This window comes from Peromyscus californicus, unplaced genomic scaffold (genome assembly GCF_007827085.1).
Source record: "Peromyscus californicus insignis strain IS unplaced genomic scaffold, ASM782708v3 Scaffold_12__1_contigs__length_115047231, whole genome shotgun sequence".
In the NCBI taxonomy this organism is placed as follows: domain Eukaryota; kingdom Metazoa; phylum Chordata; class Mammalia; order Rodentia; family Cricetidae; genus Peromyscus; species Peromyscus californicus.
Window position 1 is genome coordinate 31,471,838 of NW_026294413.1, and position 24,019 is coordinate 31,495,856.

At 36.2% G+C, this 24,019-nt stretch overlaps 1 protein-coding gene across 4 annotated transcripts in view; it reads left to right on the forward strand.

Annotated features, from left to right (window-relative positions):
- The window catches only part of Pcdh9 (protocadherin 9), a 913,030-nt gene that overhangs the window by 568,127 nt on the left and 320,884 nt on the right, over nucleotides 1–24,019 (forward strand). For 2 of the 4 annotated variants that reach the window (XM_052732609.1, XM_052732611.1), the window contains one exon: nucleotides 15,123–15,324. In XM_052732609.1, the coding sequence (XP_052588569.1) occupies nucleotides 15,123–15,324 (202 nt within the window). The remainder of the gene's footprint in view (nucleotides 1–15,122; nucleotides 15,325–24,019) is intronic. The other 2 variants (XM_052732612.1, XM_052732613.1) reach the window with 1 other exon arrangement.

Below are 24,019 nucleotides of genomic sequence, written 5' to 3' on the forward strand. Positions count from 1 at the left end.
ATATTATTAAAATACACTTAAATATTCAGTTGTAAATATCCTTTCCTCACCAAGAGTACCTACTGTCTGCAAACTTTAGGGGAATTGTATGTATAGATGTAGGCAGGAATGGGGTTATAAGATCATATCCTTGCACTAAAAGTACTATTTTTCTATCACAGTCTCTTAGGGACTATTACTGATTCACTGCCATGTTTGTTTGATTATCGCCTAAACTGCAGGTCTGATGCAACTCTCATAGATTTCCATATCTATGAAAGTTAGAGATAAAACAAGATGTCTGTGCTGTATTTTCTGTGTGCTTTATCAGTCTATGAAGGCTGAGATAAGATGCCTTCTACAGACATTAAACTCTATGATCTATTCCAGGAAAGGTAATTCTTTAATTTCCAAAGTGCCATCATCTATCTTCTTCCATCTGTCAGACTAGGACATGGACTAGATCAGAATTATTTTCTGTTATGTAGAGCACGGCATTCCATCTTCATGCAGCTAACTTATTGAAATATGTCTGTAAAACGATTGATTTAAGGCTAAACAGAAGGTAAAATGTTTCCATAAGGAGGACTTTTAGGATTTATAACATTTTAATTATGAAAATAAGAAGAAAACATGATCAAATATTACAACATATTTGTGAATGAAGAAATAGATTTTTTGAAATACAAATGGTTATGTGTAGAATCTTGCTTGATTTAAAACAGAATAATCAGATACATATACACAAAATAATACTGAATTAGTTTATTATCAATATATAAACAGACACATAAATTATGTTCAATAGAAATTAGATTGATTCGTTTGGCTATTTGTCCCTGTGCTTTATCCAACCTTGGTCTCAACAATTCACACTCATATAAACCCTCCTCATTCTCACTAATTGGACTCCCAGAGATCCACCCAGGGCCTAGCCGTGGATCTCTGCATCCAGATCCCTCAGTCATTGGATGGGTTTCTAGCACAACAATTAGGGTGTTTGGCCATCCCATCACCAGAGCAAATAGCCAAACGAATGAAAACACATGAACTATGAACCAATGACTGAGGGTTCCTCAACTGGATCAGGCCCTATGAATGGGTGAGACAGTTGATTGGCTTGATCTGTTTGGGAGGCATCCAGGCAGTGGGACCGGGTCCTGTGCTCAGTGCATGAGTTGGCTGTTTGAAACCTGGGGCTTATGCAGAGTCGCTTGGCTCAGCCTAGGAGGAGGGGACTGGACCTGCCTGGACTGAGTCTACCAGGTTGGTCTCAGTCCGTGGGGGAGGCTTTGCCCTGGAGGAGGTGGGAATGGGAGAGGGGCAGGAGGGGGGAGAACAAGGGAATCCATGGCTGATGTGTAGAACTGAATTGTATTGTAAAATAAAATAAAAAAAAATATTTCTGCAAAAAAAAAAAGAAATTAGATTGAACAAATTCATAACAGGACTATCATATTCTAAATTATTTGAAACTGGATTAAGTACCCTTCCTTTTTAGTACAAATCTGTATAATCCCTTCCTTGGTAATTTTTCAATTTACTTTATTATAGAAAAGACTCTGATTACAGAAAATATGTGTATACTCTAGAAAATTTCCTCATACATTAGTTTCCTGGACAGAATAACTAACTCAGAATCCCATGAACCAATATTGTTGCAGTTTTATAAATATTAAAGCTTAAACTAAAATAATTCCCCTGTCTCGAAAAACCAAAAAAAAAATAATAATAATTCACTATTGAATGTGTATATATTTTTTTCTTAAGGTTTAAAATGCTGTGACAAAATACCAAGACAGAAAATCAAGCAGGGGAGAAGGGTTTATTGGGTTTGCACTTCCATATGTAGTTCATCACTGAAGAAAACCAAGGCAGGGACCTGGAGGCAGGAGCTGATGAGGCTGTGAGGGATGCTTCTTACTGGCTTGCTCCACATGTCTTGGTCGTCCACCTTTCCTATAGAACCCAGGACACCAGCCCAGGTTTGGCACCACCCACAATCATCTGGACCCTCCACCTTAAATCACAAATTGAGAAAAGGCTCTAAAAGCCAGCCCACCACCTGATCTTATGAGAGGCTTCCTCCTCTCAGTTGATTATAATTTGTGTCAAGTTGACATAAATCTAGCCAGCACAAACACACACACACACACACTCACACACACACACACACACACACACACACACACACACACACACACACACAAACAAAATAAGTTTACTTACTGCTGCTTACAGAATATAAGTAACCATGGGAGAGAGGTTATTATAGGAATACAGGTATTAATACTACATTATGAGAGAAAATCCCTCTTCTTCCTCACTAACTGAACCTACTAGTAATCCTCAGGGAGGAGCAGGATCTCCTAAGTATGCTAACCATTCTCTGGCTCTTGCTTTTTTTTTTTTTTTGTCTTTTGTTATGTGATGTTTCCTGAGTACTGCTAGAGTGATTTGCTTGTTCCATTTGCAGATGACCATTCAATGGTCAATTGTTCTAAGCACTCTGAGTAATTATAAGTTGTAGTTAACATGGCCCATTTCAAAATAAAGTTCTCCATGTCCAGAGCTGCCAATAGTACTAATGTATGGGAGTAAGGAAAATTACTTAAAAGGAAAAGGAAATTTGATGGACATCATCACGATCATTTAGTTAAAAAAAAATAAATCTGGAATTTCCTACCAGGATCTATGGCTTCACCAGCTATGTTTTTTTAAAACAGTTTTTTTTATAATATATTTTTATAATATAGTTATAGAGTTGTAGTACTAGGTATGAGTATTTTCCCCAGTCCAGATTGGAAAGTACTTGTTTATCAACATAGCAGTACTGCTTTTATTGCTCCAGTGAACACATCTTATTATGTCTCTCCTATTATTTAAGTAACATGTGTAGCTTAAGTTTTCCTGCCTGGCCCACAGTCAGGACAAATCTCTCTCACCTGCCAGTCCCACAGCCACTCAGACCCAACGAAGTAAACACAGAGACTTATATTGGTTACAAACTGTATGGCCGTGGCAGGCTTCTTGCTAACTGTTCTTACAGCTTAAATTAATCCATTTCCATTAATCTATACCTTGCCACATGGCTCGTGGCTTATCAGCATCTTCACATGCTGTTTGTCATTGTGGCGGCTGGCAGTGTCTCTCTGACTCAGCCTTACACTTCCCAGGTTTATTCTCCTCCTTGTCCTGCCTATACTTCCTGCCTAGCCAATGGCTAATCAGTGTTTTATTTATTGACTAATTAGCAACACATTTGCCATACAGAACATCCCACAGCAAACATGTATTTACAATTGTTGACTACAATAATTTGACTGAAAACGATGATGTAAGAGTAGAACTTATGTATCATTTTTGACAATACATATATGAAGACCCCAAATATAAAATTCTGAAGATGTTAATTTTAAATGACAGCCTGACTTATTTTTCATAAATTCTTATACATAGGCTAATTTATAGTGTAGTGTAAGTTCTACTTTGTTGTTGAAATACTTCTTTACAACATTGGTCCTGAATATAGTTTACAATCAACCCTAGAATAATACAGAATGCATTTCTGCACATAGTTGTTGGATCTCAGACACAAATAAATTTATACTTTATTGTCTTCAAAAGCATTGGTGAAGTGTTTGTATCTTTACATTCTGTGTTTTCATGTCTACTTTTAAGTCCAATCTTTGTGAGCATTCTCTTTTAACAGAACTACATTTTTTAAATATTTTAATTAAAATAAAATTATATAACTTCTTCCTTCCCTTTTTTTTTCTTCTCAAGCCCTCCCATGTCCACTTTCACATTGTTGACCTCTTTTTATAATCATTATCTATCATATATATATATATATATATATATATATATATATGCACAAATATATAACTACAACCTGCTGATTCTATTTTTATTGAATGTACAGTTTTACTTTATGTGCATTATACAGTTTCAAGGCTTACCACTTTGCATGTCAAAACCAAGTTGCAGAGTTACCCCTGAGAGATATTCCTTCTCCCTTTAAGTAGTTGTTAGCTGTCTATTTTTTTTTTTTTTTTTTTTTTTTTGTATAGTGGAAGTACACATGTGGTATTTTTCCCTTTTCCCATTTGTATGTTTATTGACATGACCCTTGTTTGGGTCTTGTTTAGGCAGCCACTCTTTCAGTCCTCTCATTCATGAGGTTCCTTGAGCCTTAAGTGCATAAGTAGTACTGCAGATACATCTGCAGGAGCCAGGCTTCCCAGTCTCTGTTGATCTCTGCACTGTGCCCAGTTGTCCTTTATGGAATGGTGTTCATATGCCATGCAATGAGTCTTCTTTGATGAGGACTGAGAGCTACAGTTACTTGGTTATGAGGACAAGTTGTAGATAATAGGAACTTCATTCATTTTCCTGAGTATTGCTCATTATTTTACAGGCTCAACTACAATTTAAAGGAAGTTTTACATGCAGAAGATCTCAACACATGTTTGAATCCTGTATTTATGTTCAGGGAAACAAATTATCCCCAGTCCACAAATAACTGAGATTGGCGACTCAGTAATGCTTTCAAAGGGAAGATTAAAAAGCCACAGGGCAAGAAGTGATTATCACTGAGATGTAGGAGTGATTTTTATTTCGAGTATCAGGCTCAAAGTCACAGGGACTGTGTGCAATAAGAGTGAGATTTTTTTTATTATTATTTGAAATAAAGTCCAGCTACTCAGACTGTTCAGAACAAAGGCTATTGAACCCAAGAGGAAAGAGATACAAAATCTTACTCATGTTTATTTCAACTAGCTCAGTGTCTCTGTTTTCTTCTGATCATTATAAGGACTCTGATTCTAGCATTGTTGGTGATACTATACATTTTACAGAACACACACAACTTAAAACATAGTTTCTCCAGCTTATAAGACATCTATGTTTTATATTGCACTTTCTAGTATTTAATAACACTTTCTGAAATATTTATATAATGTTTCTATATCTGAAAGTTATTATTCAATATATATTCTGAGAATTTCTTGTAAAGGTTTTCTCAAATTTCTATAATTCTAATCCTCTTGTTAAGTCTGTAACCAATCATGTTATCCTATTCAACCTTCAGTATTACTCCTAAATTTATGATCCAAAAAGAACATTCCTCTACATAAACTGAGAAAAAATTGAGGTTGATTTAAGCATGAAAAGCTATGAATTCAGAAGAGGACTACCCTTCAAATTCTCCTTTGTTCATAACTACACTTAATGCTGTCTGTTTTTAAAGTATTTGGGAACATCACTTTAATAATAATCCCAAATATAATTTTAATGCCCAGTATTATTATTATAACCTATGCTCCATAAATGGTCAAAACAACAACATCTATTTTAACTATTTCAGAAAATAAAACTAGGTACCTACTGAACAAGCACATGGATATCAGTTCAGAGTCCCAGAAACCAAATCAAAAGCCAGTAATATGCATGTGGTGGTTCTGTGTAACTCCAGAAATAGGATGGGAAGTTGTGGAATCCTGAAAATTATACATCAGGCACCATTTCGACAACAATGAACTTCTATTGCAGTGAAAGACTCTGCAAAAAAAATGTGGAATATGATGCTGATGGAGGAAAAATGAGTTCTGCCTTGGGTCTTCCCATGTGTGCACACATATATGCAAATGCCTATGTTCACACAGCTACACTAACATGTAAAAATAACACACACAACACAACACCCATACCAAAACTTAAATGACAAAATATAATAAATTGTTTAAGAGGAAAATATGAAAACCTGAAGATGATGCAAATAACATTATGCACATTCTCATAACATCACAACATCAAAAATTTCAGAAACTTTTGATTTTTTTTGATGAGGGAGATTATGATTAAACTGATATTAAGTGCTCAGAACTTAGAAGGATGGTATAAAATCAGTGTTCTCTTAAATTTAAGTGAAGACTTTCACAGTTTTGGAGTATTGATTGAATAAGATACAGTCTAAGCTCTATAAAATACAATTTCCTAAGTATTAACTGTTATTTTCTTTTGTTTTGACTACCCTATTGAAGACTGTCTTAAATAAAAGTAGAAAGTGAAGGAAAAAAGACTGCTTGCAAGTGGAGATAGAGCCAACTATGTCTCATGCAACCCTAAATGTTTCTGCTCAAAAACAATGTTAATGTAACCTGTAGCATCAGAATGCACCTAGATTAATTTAAATGTTCTCCTACTCAATAGTGGGTTTTAGACTTTATTTCACCAATAATAAAATAAATGTCTTATTAATTAAGTCAGATACATTTTTAAACTTCTACACTCTAAGAATGAGAAAATATGGTCCTATACACAACAAGGCGTGTAGTATGTCTTTCTTTATTGGTGTTTGAGTATAACTTTTGTAGTGTAGCATATATTTATTTACAGTCACAAAAGTATGCACCATATCTATTTTGAGAAAATGTTATATTCTTGACTTAAATTAAAATAGATAAATATGACATGAAAATTACATGTTCATAAAATTCTTCAGATTTAAGCAATATTGTCATTGATATCATCAAAAATTTCAAAATGTCAGAAATGCTTGCCTTTCCAGAGACATTATTTTTGCATAGTATTATTATAAAGATTATATGAAGTGTATAGTAGTCTCTTATTAATGCTAGCATGTAGCAGGTAGTGTTTATTCATTAACTGTCTATAATTCTCTATCTCTCTCCCAGCCTACCTATCATCTAATTACTTATCTAAATTTATCTATCCTATCATCATTAATCTACCATTATTCATCTATCAATTTTTTAATAACGTGACATTCTAATAATTAAAAGAGCAAATGAATTCTTTTGGTGTGGTCTTCATGTACAATGAAATCACTCCAGTATCTGCTTCATTTTTTCTGCCTGTTCAATGCTATGAACTTTTAGTAGAACCCTTTAGGAGTGCCTGGAAAAGGCAATTCAATATTTACTAGATAGTGTCACTCTCATGATTCTATCTGTGCATGTTTTTATATTTGAATCTTACTTACATTTTCTGCACTGTGCCTGACTATCTTTTATTTCTATGAGAATTAATACCTCCATACACACTAGTGTAATGAGCAGGATTAAGCTCATTGATTCTTCTCTTTGATACTACCCTAAATCATTAGTTATTCAACTAAATCAGTAGTTATTTTCTTTAGCCATACGCTGGCTATCAGGTATGCTGTGGCAATGCTTTCACATTGTAATTTTCCTTTTTTTTTTCCAAAGAGAACATGGGCATTAGCTTAGGATTACTGGCCACTCAAAGTCTAACAGTGACAGATAAACATCACAGTAGGTAGATATAGTACAAAGAAACTTCTACATCTTCAGTGATTCTAAAAGAGCCTTGAAGCTGTTTCTATTACAAAAATACGAAAGACTTAATAAAATTGAATTAAAATATGTGAGAAAAAGATTTTCAACTGGATAACACATTTTACTGGATCCCACATTTAATATGTAAATAATCATTTGTGACACCTACTGGACAACATTAATGAGAGCTAATGGTATTTCTTGGAGGCTTTGAACAAGGATTGTATCTTCAATCTCTCTGTTTATGTTTCTTTCTATAATATGGTATGTCTTCACATATCTTGAATTTGTAGTTTTCATTCTTAGTAGGTAATTATGATCTTGAGACTATTTTGAACATACAAAAAGAATAAAACTGTGTGCATATATGTGTATATTTACATGTATTTGTTTAAATTCCTGTATGTTGCTTCCATGGTTTGACATGACTTAAAATATACTTTGGAGCTATGTTGTAAAATTATTTTGTACTCAGAAATGTGCTCTACTATGAAGTTATTACCAATTTTGTTTTTCTAATGACAATTATTAACAAGGTAAATTCTACCAAAATTCTTATGGTCGCTGGTTTATTCTGCAGAAGTTAGTTGCGATGAATTCTCCTTTTTTCTTTTTTTTATAATTTTTTAATTAAAAAATTTCTTTCCTTTCACATACCAACCCCTGTTCACCCTCTCTCTTCTTGCCCACTCCCCCCACCACCTACACCCATCCCACCTCCATCCCCTCCTCATAGAGTGTAAGGCCTCCCTTGGGTAATCAACACAGGCTAACGTATCAAGTTGAGGCAAGACTATGCCCCTTACCACTTCATCAAGGCTGAACAAGGTATCCCACCATAGGGAATGGGCTCTAAAACGTTAGTTCATTCACCAGAGATAAATCCTAGTCCCACTGCCAGGTAGCTCACAAACAGACCAAGCCATACAACTGTCACCCACATTCAGAGGGTCTAGCTCAGTCCCATGCAAGCTCCCGAGCTGTCAGTCCAGAGTCCATGAGCTCCCACTAGTTTGGGTCAGCTGTCTCTGTGGTTTTTCCCATCTTGATCTTGAGCCCCACCCCTTGTTCATATAACCAATCCCTCCTCCCTCTCTTCGACTAGACTCTAGGAATTCATTCCAGTGCTTGGCTGTCATCTCTGCATCTGTTTCCATCAGTTACTGGATGAAGGGTCTATGATGACGGTTAGGGTAGTCACAAATCTGATTACAGGAGAAGGTCAGTTAAGATACCCTCTCCACTATTGCTAGGATTCTTACCTGGGATCATCCTTATGGATTCCTGGGAATTTCCCTAGTACTAGGTTTCTCACAAACTTCATAATCTATCAATATATAGATTGCTCCCTCTATCAATATATCTCTTTCATTGCTCTCCCTCTCTGTCCCTTCCCCAACTCAACCATCCCATTCCCTCCTGTGCTCATCTCCTATTCCTCCCCCTCCCCCTGCTCCCAGTTTACCCTAGAGATCCTATGTATTTCCCCGTCCTAGGGCGATCTGTGCTTGTCCTTCTTTGGGTCCTCCTAGTTACCTAGTTTCTCTGGGGCTGTGAGTTACAGCCTAATTATCCTTTGATTTACATCTAATAGCCACTTATGAGTGAGTACACACTGTATTTGTCTTTCTGGATCTGAGTTACCTCACTCAAGATGAGTTGTTTCTAGTTTTATCCATTTACCTATAAATTGCATGATGTCCTTATTTTTTACCTCTGAGTTACACTCCATTTTGTAAATGTCCCACATTTTCTTTATACATCCTTCCATTGAGGGGCATCTAGGTTGTTTCCAGTTTCTGTTTATTATGAATAATGCTGCTACCAACATAGCTGAACAAGTGTCCTTGTGGTAAGATTGAACATCCTTTGGGTATATGCCCAATATTGGTGCTGCTTGGTCTTGAGGGAAATTGATTCCCCCTTTTTTTTTGAGAAACCTCCATACTGATTTCCAAAGCGGCTGTACAATTTTGCACTCCCACTAGCAGTGGAGGAGTGTTCCCCTTACTCCACATCATCTCCAACATTAACTGTCATCGGTGTTTTTGATCTTAGCCATTCCGACAGGTGTAAGATATAATTATCCCATTTGTCAGTGAACACTCAACAGTCACTTATTTTCAGCACCTTGACCAGTTGTGATTAATGCGACTCTGCAATAACCACTGTCCAGTGCAAAAAGAAGCTTCTCTGACCAAGAACCAAGGCATAGGGCAGCACTCATGTGTAGGTATAAACAAAAATACTAAAAAGGTACTTTGACATCAGATTCATTTAGTTAGCAAATAGCTATGGGCTTCTACAGTACGAGGCCTTCTTCTCTGGAGCAGGCCTGAAATCCAGCCAGAAACCTGTGGTTTACCCTCGTAATAGTAAGGATACTGTGACATCATTGGGGACATCTTACCTGGGAGGTTTGTGTTCTAGCTTGCAGGAAGTTCTCAAATACTAGCCTGCAATCAGACTCCAATTCTGTTTTCAGTATTGACAGGTTAGACATATGTATTTTAGAAATCTATGATTACCCTAAAAAAGAATCTCTCCCCAGTCCTTAACTCCACACTTCTGCTAGTGACTTATATACGTTTACTTTAATAACAGTCCTAATTTAGTATAATTTCTAATTAAATTGGTGTAATTATCTTGTATGCTGATTTTGTAAATATGATGAGGGTAGCATACTTTGTCACATGGGTTTGTTTATACTAGAAAATGAAATTGGAAAGGACTCTTGCTGAGCTGTTTTTCCACATTTCTGTACATATAATTTATGGATGCAAAAATTCTACTTGTAGATTCAGGAACAGCTGCTCTGGTTTAATGCAGTCGTTTTATATTTTGAATGCTCTGATAAAATACTACATTCCTACTGGGCAGCATTTAACTGTGAGAAATAGGTTAAGGGCATTTCAGATAGCAAGAACCAAAGAATGTAAGAAACAGCATAACCCACAATGAGACATGTTTAATCCTTTTTCTTTGCCTTGATCCTGAGGGAGCATGTTCCCCAATCCAGAGGTGAAGTCAGTTTAAAACTTTTTCTATAGCATTCCACATGGGAAAACTATGTAAAAGAAATATTTTTTTTTGTTTTGTATTTGTTTCAAATATTTAAATTCAAACATCAGGCCTACACACCCAAGGAATTCAAGGAATGCAATTTCTTGGGTTTCTCTAATATATAAAATATTTCTTTGAGGAGAAATATTACCTAAATTTCTCTCATTAGACTAAAATCAAATGGAAATAAAATTTAAAATATAGTAAAAATGTGGCTATAGTCTATTTACATTAGGGCTTCTATCAGTAAAAATATTAAAAGGTATCCAAAACATGTTACAAAGACCATTAAATACGCATGCTTCCTTTCAGTAACTCATTTTACAGTAATGCATTTACATATTAAATAGATGACCTTTAAGTTAGTGAGAGTATCTCACAAGCATCTTAAAAGTATAAAAGTAAAACACCTAATTGTAGAGTAAGTTAGAAATCAAAAGTGACAGTTTTATCTTTAAATGAAACAGTCCATCTAACAAATTGATTAAAAGAACAGCAAATACAATGTAGATAACTACCTCATTTTCTCTATCACTATGACTTTAGGTGACCAGCAATCATATACATCCTTATTTTCTCTCTCTTTAAGCTAGGTAGATTTAGTTATCAACATGTTATTTTTAATTTGCTGAATTATCAACAATTATCCTTGATTGCTGAAGTCATTATACACTGTCATCAAATACAAACTGTATTTTCCGTTTTATCAAATACTGAAACATCTGAATGTTGAAGGAAGAAAAGTAATAGTGACATCAGGGTGGTGTGACCACCCTTCTCATTGCTATCTCTCCCAGTGGCCAGCACGATGCAGTGAACCATGGGAAAGTGTGCTGCTGGACTAAGGAATGCCCCGATGGTCCGTCCCATTTAGATTGCCTGAATCAAGTCAAGTTCCCATAAACGAACTCAGTAAATTTTTATTAGAAGTTCACAATATGTCAAGTGTCTACATTCCTCAAAAAACTAGCCAGTTCTGATATTATTGACAGTTCTTGGATATTCTTACCATCTTCCTAACTCCTAGCTTCAAAAGTGGTTCAATGACATGTAAAGAATTTTTTGAGACTTGTAACAACATTAGCCTACTTTAACACTCTGTGTTACTCTTCTGTCCCATATTTATCATTGTTCCCATGGATTCACAATAGATATAAATTTATGTATGGAAACAAATGTTGTAACATGAATTTCTAAGTGGTTTTATTAATTAAAGCAAAAACAAAAACCCGGAGCCAGATATTGGGTTAAACTCTGAAAGACCAGAGAGACAGGACAAACCACAGTCAACCTCACCTTGCCAATTCCTCAGCTGATCCTGTTTCCTCAGACTGAAAGCCTCTGAGTCCTCACCCAAAAGGGTCTTAGTTGAACTGCTCAAAAGCCTCTAGTTACTGATTCTTATGCCTTATATGCCTTCGTGCCTCTTACCATCACTTCCTGGGATTAAAGCCCTACGTCCTTCCCAAAGAAAGACATGAGATCTAAAGTGCTGGGATTAAAGGTGTGTATATACAACTTGTATTATGTATCAGGAAAGTTTTTTGTTTGATTAATTCTGATCTTACAATGCTCCTATTGGACAGGCAATATTTTCTCATCAGAGATAAAGTCCTTCTAACTGAGCCAGAACATAAGGTCTAACTCGGAGTTAGGGATTCCATGGTCACCTGTTCTACTTCAGCAAGGTCAACACTTACTGCTGCATCTGTAAAAACAAATATAGCTTCTTTTCACAACACTCCATTATTCTGCTTTTCCTTGTATTGAAATGTATTCAGATCCTCTCCTTGCATCTGTCTTGATAGTTCATTCTTACAATGATAATCCTGGCAGCAGATTAACAATGGATATGTTTGATCATTTTTCTTCAACCCATTGTATCTACTTACCAATTCTTAGTGGATGTGCATCTATATCCTACCCCTCCATAGACTGAAAAATATTGCATAATTCTACCTATAAGTTTTAAACACTTTTGGCTTGAATTAGTTAAGAAATATTAATTATATTATCATTCTAATTGACAATATTTCATTGAAAATAGAAAAATAAATTTGCATTTTTCTTATTCTTTCTGCAGTTTATAAACATGATAATTAAAATGTCAAAAATAAAAAAAATTAAAAATATCTGTGGTGATATTTTGTTTGTACTCTAAATCATAAAATTTGCTTGAAGACCAGAGGACAGAGCTAGCCACTAGATTAAACATAGAGGCCAGACACACACCTTTAATTCCAGGACTTGGGATCTCATGCCTTTACTCCCAGTATTTAGGAAGCACACAGGCCATTAATCCCAGCACTAGGAAGGTTGAGACAGGAAGTGATATGGCTGGGCAGAGAAAGGCATATAAGTTGGGAGGAGACAGGAACTCAGCCTTTGCGGCTGAGAACTCAAGGTCATTCAGTCTGAGAGTTTGTGGTGACAACATCTTCCCCTTTTGGCTGAGGAGCTGGCAAGGTGAGAAGTGCCTGTGTCTTGTTTCTTCTGATCTTTCAGCTTTTACCCCCATATCTGGCTCCATTTATTATAAGACCAATGAGGATTCGTGCAACAAATATCAGTATAATGTGTAAAATATCGAGTCTATCAAGCCCAATGTAATAGTTTTAGAAGAAAATATTTTATTTGTTATTCTGCATAATTATATTTCCAACATTTAATAGATGCTCAATCAATAAATATACAAACATCCATATTGTGGGAACTGTTAAAATAAGAGATAAGTGTTGGAAACATATTTTGAGGAATATTTCATTGGGGAAAATGGTATAATTAGAGCAACAATGATTTTCTTTCAAATGTCACATATATAACTTTATCATCTATGAAATACAGACTCCCTAATGTGCAGGAAACATTTGGAGGTTATTAGACAACAGAGCGATTTGTTCCTTTAGTTTGTCTTGTGCTTTGCTCCCCTTTTAATCAGTTTACAAATAAGTAAGAGAGAATCAGAGTTGACATCAGTGGTCTTTTCTCTTCAGCAATCACCTTAAACACTATTGTGAAATGTCTAATGGTCTGTGGGCTCAATGCCCTTAGTATTCACTTCAGCATGAAAAGATCATAGTAGATTTAGAACATATTGAAATATGAAATGATGAGCAATCTTTCTTTGACAGCTAAATTTCAAGTGAGAGGAAACACAACAATAAAAACAGTAGCATAACCTTTGTTTTAGACGTTAGGATGCATGTCAGATGTTTCTATCTGTGTCTGGCTTGCTTTTATAAGCACTCACCTAGGCGTATACCAGAACCTTTGGAAGAGGAATGATGCTCACCCAGGAGTAGTGTATAAAGGGGAAATGTGCTACATCAGACACAATTAGTACTTTTTATGATTATAGTTTATGGGATGTTGGTGTCAGTTCATTAAAAATGTACTGAACTATCAACTCATTTCACACAGGCCATTGAACAGCAATAAAGCGGTATCAGCTCTTCTCCAAGATGACTTTTACCTGGATTTGAACCAGTGACTCATAGAAAATAGGCTGTGTTCTATTGTCAGTCTATAAAAGCATTTTATAGAGTTGCAATGCACCTGCCTCCTGAGTTTTGCTTCTAGAAGCATTCCTGTTTCTTGCAATATACTCCATAAATTTTATCTTGAATAAACAAATATTAGATGCTAGGGGATGGTTATATTATACACTATATATTTAAATTTTATTTATTTTATCTTATTAATGCCATTTAATCTCAATAAAAGTAGTCATGTGTAGTATAATATTGGAGAATCTTTTGGCTGTGAAAGAATGGAAATTTCGTTAGCACAATAGTACTCATTTACTAACATATGTAATTCCCTACAGCTTAAATTTTCACCCCCACAGAGCTGCACATATTTTATAACTCATGGGTTACATCAGCCAAAAAACACAATGAACATTAAAATTGAACTCTTGTCTGTGCTAGAATATAGACTTTTGTTGTACGAAAACACTGACTATCACTGAAGTAAGTGTAAGCAAATGTTAGCTCATTTCTTGAGTTGATACAGTGCAATAGATACCGAAGTATTTTTCTAAATGCATTTCTACAGAAATATATTAAAAATAGGATAGTAGTAAATCCTGAGACAGTGAGAAAAATGAGACATTAATCTCTCCCTCTCTTTTTCAAGTTTTGAATAACATCATTTCTTTCAGTGTACATCAATTTTGTATTAAAAATTTTCATTAATTGCTCATGACTAGCTTTAATAAAATGTCAACTATTTTATTTTTATTCTACATTATTACATGTATTATTATGTTCCATAACTTTAAGGGCAAATTCAAGTGTCACCCTGTAAAATAGCAATGGTGCAGGATCGGCACTGACTGGATACTTCCCTGAAAGATTCCAGAAGCAAAGTGTCTAATCAAGAGACTTGAAAAGTTGAATTAATGAGTTATTTATTCAGTGGCATAGAGCAAATGAGTCTGTATATTTCTTGGGAATTTTCTATAATTTTTCTCATAATTATGCTCCTTTGTTTTTCTTACATTTACCCAACAGTTTACGTAGATTTATGTCCTTAAATTATTAAAGATAGACATTCATTTTGGTAATTTAACCAGTTGGATATTATCTAGTAAAGGCATGTCATGAAGACTGGCTCTTTACTTTGTTCCTAGACTTGCATACTTTGATTTGATACTGTGTCATTCGCTATGCTGTTTGAGTTTGCGTTCTGCAGAGCATGAACACTCTGCCGGGGAGAAGCTAGTGTTAACTGCATGTCCTGTGATCTTCTTTGTAGTCTCAGCGCCGTGTTACCTTTCACCTCCCGGATGGTTCCCAGGAAAGCTGCAGTGACAGTGGTCTGGGAGACCACGAGCCGGTGGGTAGTGGAACCCTGATCTCACACCCTCTTCCTCTGGTTCAGCCACAGGACGAATTCTACGACCAGGCCTCTCCGGACAAGAGGACCGAAGCAGATGGCAACTCGGACCCCAACTCTGGTGAGTCCTCTTCCGGTCTTCATAGCATGCGGCTGGTCTGGTTGAGTAAATAGTGTGCTGGAACTTGTTTAATTGTCACCCTGCTCTGCAAGCCAGGGATAGTTGGTTGTACTTGCTGTTTTTTATGGGTAGATGCATTGAAATAGATGAAGTGTAGTTTGCTTGGTATGTTGACCTTTAAATGGTATGATATTCTGTTTGTTTTGAGTCATCAAAAAGATTTTAAAATTTGCAAATATAACTGAAAGAAATTATCTGTTGAAATATACTCTAGTGTCAAAGAGATTACAGTATCAGTAGTTAAAATGTGATGAACAAGAGTTTATTGGAATATTGTTAATGAGAAATAATCAAAACATTCATTCCTGTGGAATGCTATCTTCTAAAGAACTCTGTACAAAGAATGCAAATAAAGAAGGATTGAATGTGATTAAGATCCATCTGAAGAAAGGAGGTGATCTTTCATAAATTTGTATTTATGCTTTGAGTATGGGATAATTGGGTTTTGTATGAGAAGGTTGAAAAAATGTGTCTGGCCTAAACCGTATATCATCCAAAGACCTGACCTTGGGAATCCTTATATATAAACAAACAAAACACCTTCAGTCCCTAGGTAACAAAAAATAAATAAAATTATAATACCCCTTTCAGAGCAATGAAAATGATATTTATTTTGTTTAATTGTTTTTTTAATGATAATGTGAATGCTCAGGTGAGCTCATGCAGGTTCCTGGGCAGGAATATTAGAGAAGTCTTTGTGTGTTTCTCCAATTCTTCTTTTAATTAAAAGGAAATACTGAGTAATCATAAAAAGAGGACATCCAAACCAGAAAAGGAACAACAACCACCTAACAAACAGTACACACATTCAAGACAGAAAATCTCTCCTGCTCTTGAAACGGCTGCACATTGGTTAGCTAGAGAAGGAAATGGTGTTGAGGTGACTTTTCCATAAATCTCCAGCTATTTAGCACCTTCTGCTATAGACACCACTGCGCCTCGGGCATTTTTTGTGATGTAGCTCTATCTAGAGGAGGTCACAAGCTCACACAGGCTTACTTAACAAGTTTCCTTCTGGTAATCCAGCTTTCATGTTCACTTACTTCCACAATTTTGAGTCACCTGTCTATCTAGGCAGGAAGATCTGTGTTAAGTTTTTCCTTCTCTCCCTCTATCCCACCTCAACCATGCCACTGCCTATGCAGGCCTCTAATGAAGCTCTTTCTTCACTAGCAAATGTTAAAAGTGTGCAATTATAATACATCTTTCTACAGAGGTTTCCCTCCAGGAAATCTAGTTGAATCTAAGTAAAATGTATGCCATCATTTTCAAGTTGTATGTTTGGTTTGTAAGTGAATTTTTTTTTAACTTCAATTATATAGAGCTGACAAACTCAAAAGCCTTCATCAAATTAAGTTTGAGAGAGCTGATAATCATTTATTCTCTGTAGATTTCTTGGCACCCTCACTCTATGATCTAATGATTCTAGGTTGTTCCATTGAGCCATATTTTCCAGGAATTGTATGGGGGTGACGAGGGCTGATAGAGCTTATAATAACTCCTTGTAAACAATTCTTGTAATCTACAATTTCCTCTTTAATTAGTACTAATTAAAACTTTCTGCAGTAATTTTTGATCACCTTGTCTGAAAGTGTTTGGATGTTCTTGTCTTTGAGTCTGAGTAAAACTCAACACAAAAAGACACACCTTAAATGTATTGGCACACACAGCTGTAGCAGTGTTTGGTAGTTTAGCCAGTGCACTCTGTACAAATATCTTTAAAGCAGGAGTAATTTGTGAAATTCCAGGTGAATGACTTAGACATGCCTAAGAGTTTTTATCAATTTCTTTTTAGCTATAATAATGGAATCATTTAGAATCACACCCAGGATGACAGAGGGCAGTGAATTTAATCACTAGGTTTTAGAAAGTGATGAACATGTGGGTAATTTTCTACTTAACTGAATTAGAAATTTAAAAATATTCATCTAGGAGGGAAAGGCAGCTTTTCGGACATATTGAATACTAAACAGGATAATAGTTATTTTATATTTTCTTTGTCATAGAATTATGTGTCTGTGGTCAGTCAGAGTGAACTGAGAAGTCAATTAGTACAGAAAAGATATAGCTAAAATACAGAACACATTTCATCACTACTATACAGGGATATCTATGCATGAGTATATATGTTACCTGTCTTTTCCCTTCTCCATGCAATGAAACATAACTGCAAGTTCATTTGTTGCAAATTTAAGTTTAATTTTAAATGTTCACTTAAATATAAATTTCAAACAAAATATGCTTTATACTATACAGTATGGATGCTTTATAGTAGAGTTTTTGCTATAAATAATCTTTAGTAAATTTATTGTCTTTTTATTTACACTTAAATATTTATCAAGAGAGTCTGGGATACTTACTGTAATTTCTTCTGGCATCACTAAGTATGTAAGTTAAGAGAGGAAAAGTGATATTAAGAAATTTGCATGTTATTGACAGTTGGTGAATTGACTTAGCCAAAGAAATGAATAGGTTGTCTTTTTATACTGCTGGCCATTTTTGTCACTTTTTCTATTTCTCCTAAGTCTACCCATAATGGAAGCCATATGTGAGGTTTCCAATAAGAGAGAAAGGAGAGAAAAAAAGAGGGGGAGCATTTTATCAAGATATTCAAGCAGGAGATAGCTAAATTGCCCTTGGCTAGGTCTTTCTACAGTATGTCATGCTACTCACACAATGAGTACTATACGAATTAACTGGGCTAGCTGCCAAGTATGAATGGATGGAAGAGGGACTAAAGTTGGGGAAAATGCACACTTCAATCGTATTTAAAGGGGTCATCAGAAGGTTTTATTTTTTATTATTTTTAAACAAGCTAGTGACAGCAATAAAGGAAATCAAAGCCCTAGAAACCTTCAACATTCTCTTTGAGATAGGGATTTTGCCCAGGAGAATGATGGTCACTAAGATGTCCTTAAATAAGAAAAAAAAACAGGGCTTCATGGTAGAATCAGTATTGATTCATCACTGCTAGGGAATTAGACAATTCAGGTCAGCAGTGAGTAGCCCTGGGAGTCAGTGGTTTATTTGACCCCTACTAAGACTAAAACTATAAACTCCTTATTAGTGCCTAGATCAGGATTCATTAGAATGCACTGAAAATATTAAAAGGATCAAACTAAATCTAAATTGAACTAGAATATTATCATGCTACATTCTCCATACATTGTCTAGTCACTGTTTTGTAATTAACTTTGAGGAATTAGTGAAGTGTGGTAGAGAGAAATGGACATACTAGTCAATGCCTGTCTGCTCCCCTTATATTTAAGTGGTTTTCAGTGTCCTCTGTAGGTTCTTCTTTCTGGAATTTTACACTTTCTGAAAAGATATGATGTTCTAACAAGTGAAGTATCAAACATGAGCTTCAGAATGTGGTGACCTAGTATTACTTATGCCTAGAAAGATCTCTAATGTTAATTTAAGGACATTTAAAACTATGATATTTACATAGTAATAATTTTCATTGTGCATTTTCTAATAAATTGAAATGAATAGCTATAGCCTGTAGTGCATTTGGGGAAACTGGATTTTAATATATGTTCTTAGTACTCCTAAACACACATCGACAACTTACACATGCCTTAAGGATTGCAAGGATGTCCAATATTCTTCTTTACTTCTCAATGTATAGTTTTGAGTTGTTGACCCACTATATTTAAAATTTTGTCTGATTCTTGATTTCTTGACTAAGAACTTACATGTGCTATAATAAGGATTTAAAATATACCTCAAAAGCCATGGTGTTAAAGGCTTGCTAGCATTACAATGAGAACGTAGACTATTAGAAGCTGGGTGCAGGGAGAAAATTTGAGATGACTGAAGACATATTCTTGAAGAGACTATTGAGAGCTTGGATCTGACCTCTTTGTAGTTTGCTTTCCTGGAGCCTCATGGTAAGCAACTCTCATCTATTACATGTCTTTCAATGTGATACGCCTTTTTGTCTTATGATACACAAAATCTTGGGGGGTGGGTTGTCGGGGAAGACTAGGGTGGGAGGAGAGAGGACAGGGGAATCTGTGGTTGACAAGTAGAATGAATAGACAATCTCTTAATAAAAAAATAGCATAAATCAAAACGAAAAAAGAAGCAAAATAATTCCCAGTGCCAGATATTGGGGTAAATGCTGAAAGATCAGGGAGACAAAGGATCAAGCCACAGCCACCTTTTACCTGTAGGACTTCTCAGCCTGAAAAAGCTTCAGTTCTTGTCTCCTCATGCCTTATATACCTTTCTCCACCCAGCCATCACGTCCTTCCTAGTGATGGGATTAATGGCATGTGTGCTTCCCAAATACTGGAATCAAAGGTGTGAGAGCTCAAGTTCTGAGATTAAAGATGTGTGCCACCACTGCCTGGCTTCTATGTTTAATCTAGTGGCTTGTTCTGTTCTCTGATCTTCAAGCAAATTGTATTAGGGTACAGAATATATCACCACATTTCCCCCTTTTTGTCTAAAATAATAAAAAAGGTTATAACAACTATATTATAAAAACTATATACAATAAGTATACAATGTATACAGTCAAGAATTATATTAACAATGTCCAGTCCATAAATATTTGGCAAATTTGGAAAAAAAAAACACTCTATTATCTATCCTATTTTGGTGAATCCAAAGTGTTGTACCTAATTCACTTTCTATCTTAACTAGTATTACCAACTGAAAATTATATTTTGAGTTCAATATTACTCTAGATTTCATGAATCTTAGCTACTTTCTATTTCTGTGACTAAACACCATGGCCAAGGTAACTTTAGGAAGAGCACATTTAATTGGGAGCTAGCTTACAATTTCAGGGGTTAGTCCCAAAAACATCATGACTTGTAACATGAATGGAAGTCAAGCAGATGTGGCTCTGGAGCAGAAGATGAAAGCACATATATAATCCACAAGTTGCAGGCACAGAAAGAGAAAGACTGGGCCTGGCACAGACTTTTGAAACCCTAAAGCTCCTGAAAAAGTCCACACCTCTTCCAGCACAGCCACACACATTCCAGTGAGGTAATCCTTCCTACTCCTTTCCAGACAGTTCCATTAAATTGGGACTGAGCTTTCAAAAATATGAGCTTGTGTGGGTCATTCCCACTCAAAACACCACAGTCCAAGATCAATGAAATCAACTGGCTACCAGCTAAAACCACTAAAATTATTAATCAAAATTAACAATTTCTTTTCTGCCTTGTTAATTAATTATTTCAGGAATTTTGTCACAATATCACAAAGTTGGCATTCACAACTTACAATGCAAAAAGTAAAGTTTGCAAATTAGTGATTATTTAAAAGATATGTAGGATAGTCTTCATTGCATGAAGTATGGATCTTAGGACACTAATAAATATGTGCTTGAAATAAACCCTTCAGCCTCCTTTGAGTATTTAAAATATATATAATCTTTTTTAAAATTGACAATAGAGTCTTCTGCAATACAATACATCTTGACCAATTTCCCCTCCCTCCACTTCTCCCAACTAACTACCTTCCTTCATCCCAGACTCCCCCTTCCTCTATTTCTCTTCTGAAAAAAAAAAAGCAGACCTCCAGGAAACATCAACTAAACACTACAAAACAAGATGCAAGATGACAAGGCAAAAGCTCTCATATCTAGGCTGAACAAGGCAACCCAATATTTGGTAGCAGCCAAAGGAGTCAGAGATACTCCCACTCCCACTGTTAGAGGTCCCACAAAATCTCCAAGCTAATGGCTTTTAAGTATACACAGAGGACCTAGTGGAGACTCTTGCAGGCCTCATGCTTGCTACTTCAGTTTCTGTGAGCCCACATGAGCCCTAATTAGTTGATTCATTGGGCCATATTACCCAGGTGTTCTCTATCCACTCTAACTCCTACAATCTTTCCTCCCACTCTTCTATGGGGTTTACCCAGCTCCAAGAACAGTGACCCAATGAAGACCTTCAATTTAGAATCATAATGTCTGGCTGTGGGGCTCTGTATCCACTCCTACCTGCTGCAGAAAATATCTCTCTGATGACAACTGGAATAGGCACTGATCTATGAGTATAGTAGAATGTCATTAGGAATCATTTCATTTCTTAAAAAAAATCATTTATTAATTTTTGCCAGTTGTGTTTCTTCTCTGGGCTATCCAGTCTAAGGTCCCTAGTCATTTAAACACTATAAGGCATTGGCTCCCTCTTCTGGCATGAGTCTCAAGTTAGACAAGTTGTGTTGGCCAACCAATGGGTTGACCACCCCCACTAGTACTGAGCACCATTGCTGCAGCACCATCTTGCAGGCAGGACAGATTGTAAGTCAGGGCCTTTGTGGCTGGGTGGATATCCAGCTTTCTCTTTCTATAACCTGCTGAGCACCTTCCTGTGACAAAGAGTCTAGAACGTAGGGGTGAAGGTTCCGCATATGCACCAGTTCAGCCTCTCTATGTACAATAAGCTGTGTAGATGCTGTCTTCAGCAATAGGATCCCACTGTTAGTTTTCAGAGAGTGATCTTCTGCCCTAGCACCAGCCTAGCTTGCTTAGCGATCTCCACAGGACCCCCTTGGCCTGCCCAACTACTCAACCAAATGCAATGAACTCCCACCATTGAAAGTCATGTCCAGCTACAAAAGATGGCCAGTTCAGACTCCATATCCTCCATTACTAGGAATCTGCACTAGCAGCACCTTCATAGATTACAGAAAGTTTCCACTGCTCTAAGTTTTCACATCACCAACAAAGGGCTCCTCACTTCCAGTTGTCTCTCCCTGCACTCAATTGCTTCATCCCTCCCCCACAACCCAATACCTCCTGTTCTACTCACCCCTTCCCCTGTCCTCCCACAAAATCTATTCCACTTCCCACGGAGGTCCATATGTTTCCCCCAGAGCCCTCTTCTTTGCATAACCTCTTTGGATCTGTAGATGGTAGCTTGATTATCATTTACTTAACAGCTAATACCCTCTTGTAAATGAACACATACGGTAATTTTCTTTCTGGGTCTGAGTTACCACACTTAGGATCATTTCTTTTTCTTGCTGCACCCATTTGGCTGAAAATTTCATGATGCAACTTTTTTTTTCTTTAACATTGAGTAAGTAATACTTCATTGTGTAAATAACCTTAGCTTCATTGGTATAGGTGAAACATCACTTCTTTCTCCTCAGTTACAAGTTTTCAAACCATGCCTAAAGAAACTGGAAGACTGATGTAATCTGTCTGGTTGGGGGTTTATTGACTCATTTTATTCAGGTGTTCCTTAAGTGATACTGCTGTTTCTTGATGATCCTGAGATTACATGAGCTTTGCTATTAGTACATTTCATGGACGGGAAAGGCACTTTTAAGAGTTTATCTTTGAATTCTATATCCAGATGTCAGGAAGGCCCATCACTCAGGAATGTAGTGCCTCCAGGAGTCATCCAAGGAATCAACAGCCCTTCATGATAAGGTCTTGGAGCAATCAGGAATACAGAGAACATATCTAAACATAATAAAGGCAATTTACAGCAAGCCAACAGCCAACATCAAATTAAACGGAAAGAAACTCAAAGCAATTCCACTAAAATCAGGAACGAGGCAAGGCTGTCTGCTCTCCCCATACTTATTCAATATAGTACTTGAAGTTCTAGCCAGAGCAATAAGACAACATAAAGAGATTAAGGGGATACAAATTGGAAAGGAAGAAGTCAAGCTTTCCCTATTTGCAGATGACATGATAGTATACTTGAGTGACCCCAAAGATTCCACCAAGGAACTGATACAGCTTATAAACAACTTCAGCAACATAGCAGGATACAAGATCAACTCAAATACGTCAGTAGCCCTCCTATACACAGTGGACAAAGAAGCTGAGAAGGAAATCAGAGATACATCACCCTTTACAATAGCCACAAATGACATAAAATACCTTGGGGTAACACTAACCAAGCAAGTGAAGGACCTACATAACAAGAACTTTAAGTCCTTGAAAAAAGAAATTGAAGAAGATGTCAGAAAATAGAAAGATCTCCCATGCTCATGGATAGGCAGGACTAACATAGTAAAAATGGCAATCTTACCAAAAGCAATCTACAGATTCAATGCAATCCCCATCAAAATACCAACACAATTCTTCACAGACCTGGAAAGAATAATACTTAACTTCATATGGAAAAACAAAAAACCAGGATAGCCAAAAGAATCCTGTACAATAACACAACCTCTGGAGGCATCACGATCCCTGACTTCAAGCTCTACTATAGAGCTACAGTAATGAAAATAGCAAGGAATCAAATATGAAAGAAACTTCCAGTTTCTTTGAGTCTTGCCTAGCTGACACCATACAGAATCTTTTCTCCCTTCTTTCAATTAGTCATTCCTCCTTTGTTTTTGTCTTTTTATTGTTATATATTATGTACTTTCATCAAATTTGCTACACATTCTGTTCCTTCCAATTTTCCCTCATCCTCCTCCACTGTTCCCTCTCAACTTTACATGCTCTTCTCTTTGATTTTTCCCCACTCAGTCCATTTAGTGCTGCTTGTACAATGGTGGGTGTAGGACCATCTCCTGAAGTTTGAATGTTCTCTTGGGAGCTCTAATCCCTGAAGAAAACAAATTCTTCATCTCCAGCTACTGCCAGTTGCTAGTAGTCCCTCAGCTCCTGGTTGGACTTCAAGGGCACTTACCTGACCCATGT